This window comes from Harpia harpyja, chromosome 1 (genome assembly GCF_026419915.1).
Source record: "Harpia harpyja isolate bHarHar1 chromosome 1, bHarHar1 primary haplotype, whole genome shotgun sequence".
NCBI classification, from domain to species: Eukaryota; Metazoa; Chordata; class Aves; order Accipitriformes; family Accipitridae; genus Harpia; species Harpia harpyja.
In genome coordinates, this window is record NC_068940.1 from 51,778,830 (window position 1) to 51,788,441 (window position 9,612).

The window sequence follows — 9,612 nt, forward strand, 5'->3', positions numbered from 1 at the left end:
CTTTCTTCTTGGCTTCTTATAACAAATGTGCCCCGTGCTTTTCTGGAGAAATTAAATGTTGGCTTTTGTGGATTTTTGTAATGTTTCTAGATGAAACCGAGGCACACATTGACTATGAAGATAACTTTCCTGATGACAGATCAATACCTATTGTTGAGAATGAACATGTCAATGGCAAAGAGGAAATCAAGCAGGAGAAAGAACAGCTTTCCTTCAGTAAAAGTTCAGAGGAAGGAAGAACTGGAAGTACCAAAGGTGTTACTCAGGTCACAGACATTTCTGAAAAAGGAAGCAGGGCACCAACTGAGTCCCCTGTGTCACTCCTAAGCCAAAAAAACTTGTTTTGGTTTCCTTCGGAGGCTTTCAGTGAGCCTGAATCAGAGAAAGAGACAGATGATTCCACTAAAGCACAGTTTTCTGAAGGTGATAACCACATTGGAGTGAAGACAGCCTATGATGAACTGGGTACCAAAATGTTTTATGACAGTGAGGATTTCCCCATTGGACCCATTCTTACAACTAATGATACAAAGGCAGAGATAGATGCAGTTGCCATTACCGACGAGTCATGGTTAGATGGCTATCCAGTAACACAAGAAGTGGTAGAGGATGATGATGAGGAGGGGGATAAAGTTGATGGTTCGATGGGAACAGAAGATGACATCGTCCTCACGATGGACCAACTGAATCACGTTGAAGTAAGAAAATCAGGCAACGGTAGCCCAGCTCCAGAGGAAGGTGTAACACAGATCATGGCAGCAACAACAAGGATAGATGATGAAGGGGCCAAAGAGACACCGGTACCACTTACGTCAGTGAGTGGTCTGGAGCACTTAAGTGTGAGCAGAGGTTATGATGATGCTGCATGGGACCACCCAACTACATCTCTGGAAACTGTGACTCAGGAGCCCGGTACGACGACGCTGTTTGACATAACCAGCTTAAAAACATCCATGTCAGAAACCTCTGTGATAGTCAGCCCCTCCGATCACACTCTGTATGCAGAACCAAAAGAAACAACCACCTACCCAGCACAAGTAGCAACCACTGCACTGGCTCCAGATATCATTACTGACATGTCGTCCCAGGAATTAGCTGAGCAAGAAAATCTAACCCAGAGCCTTGGAGAAAAGCCTGTCCCCACTTCTGAGCCATGTGAGGGAGAGGATTGTCCCAAGTCCAGTAAAGGTGCTATCATAGCAGTAATTGTGATTCTTCTCTGCTTGTTACTGGCTGCAGCTGTACTGGCTCTGTGGTTTTTCAAAAAACGGCAGCAGAAAAATTCTGTCTATAAACTGAATGGAAGGTGTCAACCCAGACATCATTGCTACCACCACTACCACCACCAGCACATCGAAATGCAGAAAGTCTAACCAGGGGTCTTTTGGCAGAGATGCTAGGAATCAGAAGAAAAACATATTGATGCTAGAAGGATGACATGACTCATGGATGCTAAAATCCAGCAGTGCAGAAAGCAGAAGAAAAAAAGAATGCTAAAAGAACATAGAAGACAGAAAATATTTCATCCTTTCAAAATCACAGTTTAGCATATTTGACCTTTCAGAGCTAAAGAATATATATGTTTTTATCACAAGGGTCTTTTGGAGACATCAGCAGGACACAGCGTGCTTGGTAGTACATCTACAATTTGTTCCGCTTTTACATTTTGCTCCTATTAATAATAAATTAACTGATTAATTTCTGTGTTACCTGGTTATAATGTAATGGCAGGGCTGGTCAGGCCTTCTTGGTCTATTCTCAGTGGAAGAGGGAAAGAAGGAGGGAAGGAAGGGAGAAGGATGTTTTTGGAGCAACCACACATTTGGTGTTTGTTCCTTTTTTAGAACCTGCCCAGGCTGGTCAGGATAAGCCACTGTAACAAATTATTACCTGACGTGTCTTAAAAAGAAAAACTATTTGCTACCATACTTTAATGGATAGTATTGCAATGATTACTAAGGTAGTTTTCTTCAACGTTGTGAATTTAACAAGCCACAAATGTTGGATCATTACACTATTTTTCTGGAAGGTGTTCTTTTAGCCTTAGTGAAGAAATGCCATTCTTATACTAATCTTTTTATAGAAATAATGTCTCCCTGGAATTCAGAGAATACTGTAAGTGCCATTCTTCCTTGACTATCTGCAGGAGAGGAGTCAGAGCACCTTTGATTCCAGGTGTTATGATGAATAGCCTCTTATTACAGAGCCAAAGAGCATTGAAGCACTTTCCAGGGGAACCGTATATAAAGTCAGCTGCTTTTCTGAACATGATACCAACTGACCAAGATACTGAATTTCAATTCACAGCCAGTAGTACCTCTGGCAACTGAAGCCATGTATAATACTTCTGCCATATGAACTCTGTGGAAGGACTGATTTTCACCATTCTGGTCTCTCGTCAGCTGGAGGGGTGTCTGGGGTGGACATTGGCTATGGGAGATGGGTATCCATTTTGAATGCTGCTTATTGTGGTTTTAAAGATAAAGAATACCTGGGAAAGAGAGAAATTGCATCCAGCTGATAAAATGCAAACACTTGGCTCTTTGAGTGTTGGTGTAAAAACACAGAGGCTTTTCCAACAGCATGTTCCGTTTCCAACAGTTCTGAACATAAACAGGGAGAGAGGGGAGGATGTTTTCTAGAATCCCTTAACATAGTTCTGATGAGTTTAGTACGAAATACTCTTCCTTGCCTTTCTGAATGAACAGGAGAAAGACTGGCAACTGTGAATAATCTGCAGGTCAGAAATAAATTCATTTGCCACTCTATTGTACAGCCTTAGCCAAAATATGCCAGTAGTTCAACACATTGAAATATTGGAGTAAGAAAAGGTGACTGGGTGGTGTTCATCTGTTTTTATGTTCTGCCTTGAGTGACAGTAGTAACCATCTCTAACTCCATGGAAGGTAGACTTGATGAAATGGAGTGCAGAATTGGGCCCATCATAGGCACAGCCATCAATCTCAGCGCTGGTAAGGAAAACAAAGCATTGTTAGATGATGGCTATACGTTATCTTGGCGAATTTGACCTCAGAGTGGTAAGAGTTGAATCTAATTGCCTGGCAAGAGCCACAGTAAATAAAGAAGGACAGAAACTGTACAGATTTGTAAATATTGTGTTCTCTGACATATGCATGACTTTATGCTTTTAATGCATTCTAGACTATGAAATAACCTAGAATTTCTGTTGTAAACTATTTTTTTATGCAGTAATGTTTTTAAAAAAAACCACGATGGATTTCGCACTAAGCAACTTTATGGAGACTGTTAACTCAACTAAAACATACCGTCTGTAATCTCATGGAAATATGCTGAAAAATAAACACAGGAACATCCATTAAAAATTTTGTTTAACTGAAAGGTACAAGTACGTGTTACAGTTCCGTGTAGCATCCTTCAAAATGAAAAGTCAATACTACTTGGCTCTGAACATCTGAAAATGAGACTCAAAGTCTTATTACAAACAAATTGTACAGGGATCTTATTTGATACTTAGAAAGACTTGTTATTCATGAACCAGAAGAAAATGTACATTAACATAATGTTTTGGAGGTATTTAAATAAAAATCAAATCACAAAAAAAGGGAAAGGAAGTGCTTGTGTGTGTTCTTGTGCAAATCATCCAGTTTGCCCACATGTTTATGGAGAAAAGATAGGACTGTCACTTGGATAATCCTTGTAGAAGACACTTTTGATCCTAAAAAGATTAGCTGCAAATTGTTTAGCTTAGGCTGCCAGCCCAGTTCTGCTTCAGAAGACCATCTACCCCCTTTGCAGCAGCATCTGTTTGTACTCATGGTTTTCAGTTTACCGGAATGATTCAGGGAGTTTGGGAAAACTAATAAACAGATGGGGATAAACAGCCCATGAATGATACATTTGACTTAGATCTCCTTTTGTGTGCAAAACTTAGCTAATCAAAGACAATAGGCATGGCAAACAAAAAATATAGTACAGTAAATACAAAATCTGAAGATGATAAGGTCAAAATACAGTCAGGGATGAGTTACTTATTACAGCAATTAAGAGCTGAAAGTGCCAGCTGTGGGTTGAAATTGGGAAAGAAAAAAGGAAAGGGGGAAATATCGGGAGCGATTTTGTGATGGTGACATCCAGTCATTAAGACATTGATCTGTTGCTCTGTGATGAAAGTCATGTATTGTCCTCTTCTAGGGAAGCCACGTGTTACAACAGGCTGGTCAGAACCAGCTCACTGGTGTTAAGACTGAGATACGATCTCCCGTTCCTCTCCTTTCCTTTATTAACAACTACCTATTAACTGGGCCCCCATCTCATATAGATCGTGTGCTGCTGCATCTGGGCAGAGCCCTGCATAAATTTTCTGTCAGGCAGGCTGAGAAGTGACACTGTGGGGTGTGACAGTGAAGCTGCTGGCAGCGTTTGGGGGTTCAGGCCCTTGCAACCAAAAGGTGTTTGCTCCCCTTTGTATGGAAACACTGGGATCACAGATTTTAGGTATTTGGGAAGTTCTCAGGCTGAAATCCCCTCAATTTCTGTGCTTGTCCTTGCATTTGCCAGCTAGATGACGATAGATGGTTTATTGTGCTGTACTGCCTTATTGCATACAGTACCTTAAAAGCTATTATGTTGGGGATTTGTTGCCACAGGCATTGAAGCCAACATAGATTGATTTTTTTTTTCTTCGATGAAAAGAATTTACAGGTTTTTTTATATCCAATAATTTCTACTGGATATAAATAAATCCAATATATCCAATAATCCAATGCAAAGACACAACATAATACATAGCTGTGAAAGATCAGAATACATAGCTATGAATGACCATTGTAAAAGTTAGAAATTATTAGATAGTTGTAAGACTTGGCAAACTACAGGGTTACCACCAGCTCAGGATAACACTTAAATGTTTAATCCCTTTTCAGATAAGTGATAGTGAGAATGGGGCAAAGGCAGAAAGAATCAATTTTTTTTCTTTAAAGTTAGTAGTCACATAAAGTTACATCTCTGACCCCCATATTCCCACTTGAAAGTAAGCCTGTTCCATTACTTTGCAAAATAATTAATCAGGAAAAAAGCACATTTGTTACTTTATGCCACTTAAAAGGCCTACCCATGAGACACATCAAAGGGAAGAAAAAGTTAAAAATAATCAAAGAAACCTTAGAAAGTTTTTCTACAGAAAAGGTTAGCATTTATAAATTTAAAAATTCAGAGCTCTCTACAGAATTTAGTTTCCATATATCATCGGTACTCTAAGGACAGAGAAGAGGGGAGGGAAGAGAGATGGGTGTCTAAACCACTGAATATTTCCTTGCCAAAAATAAATAAATAAAAACGTGTCTATTTATTTTAATATTTTTTCCTAGGCACTGAAGAGGACTTAAGATACAAACCCCTGATTTGCTGGGGTGTGCAACCCAACTTACTTTGGCTATTTCTTACTTAACTTCTTTTTTGTATATAGCTTAAACTCTCCACACTAGGTCATTCAAGTCTTGAGTCACTAAGAAAAAGAAGTTGCTGTTTAAAATATGGCAGACAACCAAAAGTTCAGACAGCTGCAATGAAGGATTAGTTGTGGGTTTTTCTCACTGCCTTGCTACAAACTGCATCACAGCTCTATGTTCAAACATTATTAAATGGGAATGTTTTCTCTGGCACTGACTACTTCTCCCCACAGTTTAAGTATTGAATTTTTTTAACTGAAGTAGCTTTGGTTTACAGCTCACATTAGAACTTAAAAACATATTTCCATGGTAGCTGGCATATGCAGACAACTGTTTATTCTCAGTACCAGCCATAATAAACACTTGTACTTTTATAATCCAACAAATCTTTGTCTAATCACAACTCCGTTTCAGAGCTGTAAAATTTGCATGCTATTTAAACAATTTTTCATGAAGACTCTCTAGAAATTGAAAGCTTTTCTAAGTCTGCCTTCATTATCAATAGAGACCAATAATTCACTGTAAAAGATGTGAAGATACATGGTGGGTATTAACAGCAACAGCCTATTGAGAAAAAGCTTTGTAAAGCAGGACATGCTCTAGGATTTTCAGGGGAATAGCTCGTCTTGAGGAGACCCACCTTTATTTCTACCTTAAACTTACTCCTCTGGCAAGTATGAAGAAATGGCACCTCCTCGGTCAGACAGGCTTTCCAGGTGAATTGAGAACAGCATCTGACTAACTTTCAGGTTTATATTTCAGCATTCCAAAGCAGTAAAGCTCTGGAAAATAGAGCAATTTGAATGTGCTTTTGGCTCATGCCTTGTCAACAGAAGTAATGAAGGTCTGCTTGCAGAATCACCACGGTGAACGAAAGGGCCCAACAGGACATTTGAATTCCCATTGAATTTGCCAGAACTGATCATTCTAAAAGTATTTGTTTTTCATAGCTGACTTTATTGGCTATCAGAATCGCTGAGACACAGAAGTATGGAGCCTGCGATGATGTTTTATGAGAACAGAATTAAACTTCGAGGAGAAAAATCACTACTACCCTTCTTCCTTTTTTACTGAATATTGCTATTTATGAGGATGAATTAGCAAGAAGCCAGTAATACATGAAGAATTACTATCAGTAAGAGCAGGCATTAATTTGAAAAAGGTCACATACTTAGCATAGTTTGTCAGATACAGTGATTTCCAACCTGTGAATCTCTTCCCTTGCCCAAGCTTTGGTTCTTATATAAGAAAGATTGTCCCAACAGCCAGCTGTAGTGTTTTTCACATAACCAAATATCCACTTCAGTGCACCAGCTTTTGTGACTCAGTTTAATCTTCAGCTTTCGAGCAGTTCCCCCTCACACAGAACCCCATCCAACAAGAGATCAAACACAGGACTCGTGTGCAGATCCTTGTGCTAGCCATCTGCCAGAAGATGGACTTCACCCACCGTTCACCTCTAAGTGGTGATGAAATGACATGCTCAGAATTATTGCAGACATGCTTGTGGGCAGCAACGGAGGATCAGAGGCCAACAACAGCTACCCAAATAGCCAGCTTTGTTACTAGAGACGTGAGCAATTATTAAAAAGCATAATTGTACAGCTCTACAACAAGCAATACTACCGAGGTCAGCATGAATATCATCTCCAGGGTCAGCAGACACATGGTACCGATGCTGCGGTGAAGGCAGTCACATGAACACAGTGGCTTCAACAAAATGATGCTTCCCTGAGCATCAGCACCATATTGTAAGCCTTGTCAAAAAAAAAAAACGAAATGGAGACAAAATCTAAATATCACTTCAGGTTAGGCAGAAGCTGCTAACATCTGAGGCAGACAACTCATAACTACAAGAATTTGGGGAGGCAAGAACCATATTCCTGCAGCCTCCCAAGAAGAGCTGGCAGGATCAGAGAAGTGGAAGAAAAGACACTAATTTATTGCAGTCACTTGTAAATGTTGGCATTTAACAATAGCAGCAGCAAAAGAAAAATCAGTTGAAAGAACCTGAGAATGCTGAAAAAAGCCACAATAAATACTGAACTGGAAGAGGAGCTATTTCTCATTAGAAAAGAACAAGGGTTTGAGAACTACTTGTACTTATTAAGATCGAACTGGCTTGGGACCATATGTAGTGGAAATTAAGAAAGCCAGAAAAAATCCACAGACACTTGAACAAAAGGAAAAAGGGATCACAGTGCCATTTCAGGAGGCCACAAGAGTATCATTTGCCTCCTCAAGTTAAACGGAATGGTAAAGGACATCAGACTTACTTAATGTAGGCTTAAGAAAAATAAATCATTGGCTAATGGACATCTTGGTAAATCATGAAATCCCCGAGAAGGCACAATGGTAGGGGATTTTAGCTGTAAGGTCGAGAGTTGATGAAATGACTGAACATGAAAAGAGATCAGCTATGGAAGCCTTAAAGGCAGAATCGCAAGCTTACGAGAAAATTGGTAATACCCGAGAGACTTCCAGTAGTTGAATAACTGTTTGACGAAGAGGAAAAATTAGGGTTCACAAGTGCTAAATATATCCCCAGTGTAAGCAAGCCATTGAAGTTGAATCACAAAACAGGTTAACTCTGGTGCTCACTGTTTTACTGGTGGAATGAAAATATTCCAATATTTTACCACATACTTTGTTCTTTAAAAAAGATTATAGCAATCTCTGACAACTAGTGCTGGAGAGGGGAAGGGAGTTCTTTAACTAGAAAGAAATAAGTCTGGGTGGCAAACCAAAAAGATCCTGGAACCGATTTTCTGTTGTCTCATACCTACTGTAGTCTATGCTACTTGCTTCACCAACAGGCAAAATTCGGTTAGAAGCTTTACGCACACGCTATTTCCACACAAGATGCATAGTTATGGAAATCCTCAGGCCCAGAAACTTGAATTATAGGCACCTCTCTTGGAAGTCTTTAAGGTTTTGCATTGCAGTACCTACAGACAGCACACAAGAGCTAGGGCACCACAGAAACAAATAGCCGGACAACAGTTGGTGCTTGGCAGAGCTCCTAAGTCAGTTTGGTAAATGGTGACAAGAAAAAAGTAAACTAAAAATGTTGTAAAACAAAGGCAAGGTAGGTGGATACATCAACCTCCAACCAGCTCCATGCCCTTTCTTTAACGGCGGGATTTCTGGATTCGCAAGCTAGAGGATCAAAGATGATGTTATTTGGGCATGTGATGTTAACATCAATGGCTGAGTTCCTGAGAAGGAAATCTGGAGTTGTCCTATGCAGGTTGGAAAGCAGAAGGACAAAAGAGGCCTCCAGAGCAGTAACCTCTCCCTTGAGCATACACACACCTCCGGCAAGAGACAACTAACGGGAGAAGCTACCCCAGCTGTGCATTATATTACATGTATTTCATGGGGAAGTAAGTAATGGTTTACAATCAACTGCTTGTAAGTTTTAAAAGCAAAGTTAAATTCTTACATAAAATTACAATACATGGAGTGCTAATACTGTGTGGAACAAAAAGCGCAAGGAAATCTGATACACCCTCTATATGTCCAAGACATACAGCAAGCCAGATTCTGGTCTCGTTACCACAAGTGGAGCTGGGTAAACCTCCTAAAGTTAAAAGGCTCTTGATAGATTTGCATTTTGAGAATAAAATGGTCTGCCCATCAGCTTCAGCGGATTAGTTGTGATTTATATTAAAGAAGCTAAAAAACCCAATCTGATCTTCCAAACATCTTTCACACACAACTTTAACATTTAAAAATGTTTTATTGCTGTCATAGGCTGGAGGACACTTGAACCTGATCCTGTGGATTCCCCTTCTTATTCTCTGTAGACGCTCAATAATGTAGACGCCATACTTCTAATAGCATACACAAGCCATAGCAGCAACCAACACAGCAAGGTAGTGTACATCGTGTTTTGCCTATTCAAAAACCTAAAGCAGATTTTGGTTTTGCAATTCACTTCCATTCAGCTGAATTAGGGTTCAGTCCTAAAAGCACTGAATGCTCTTGTCTCCCCTTGATGTAAGCGGGATGAAACCACTTGCAGGACTTGATCCTTAAAAACAAAAGAGGAAAGCAAAGGATGAAATCCTCGATCCTCCTGTGAGGTCAATGGGATTTCTGCTCTTCAGTAGTCTTGTGCGCTAATTCACTACTCCTCTCTAACGCAGTATTTTTTGGGCCTTCAAAGTACTTCTGTATT

At 39.8% G+C, this 9,612-nt stretch overlaps 1 protein-coding gene across 2 annotated transcripts in view; it reads left to right on the forward strand.

The window, feature by feature from the left end:
- Positions 1-3,543, forward strand: part of SUSD5 (sushi domain containing 5) — a 43,826-nt gene extending 40,283 nt beyond the window's left edge. For both annotated transcript variants that reach the window (XM_052793958.1, XM_052793949.1), the window contains one exon: positions 91-3,543. In XM_052793958.1, the coding sequence (XP_052649918.1) occupies positions 91-1,373 (1,283 nt within the window). In that variant the 3' untranslated portion in view covers positions 1,374-3,543. The remainder of the gene's footprint in view (positions 1-90) is intronic.
- Positions 3,544-9,612: the final 6,069 nt, after the last annotated feature.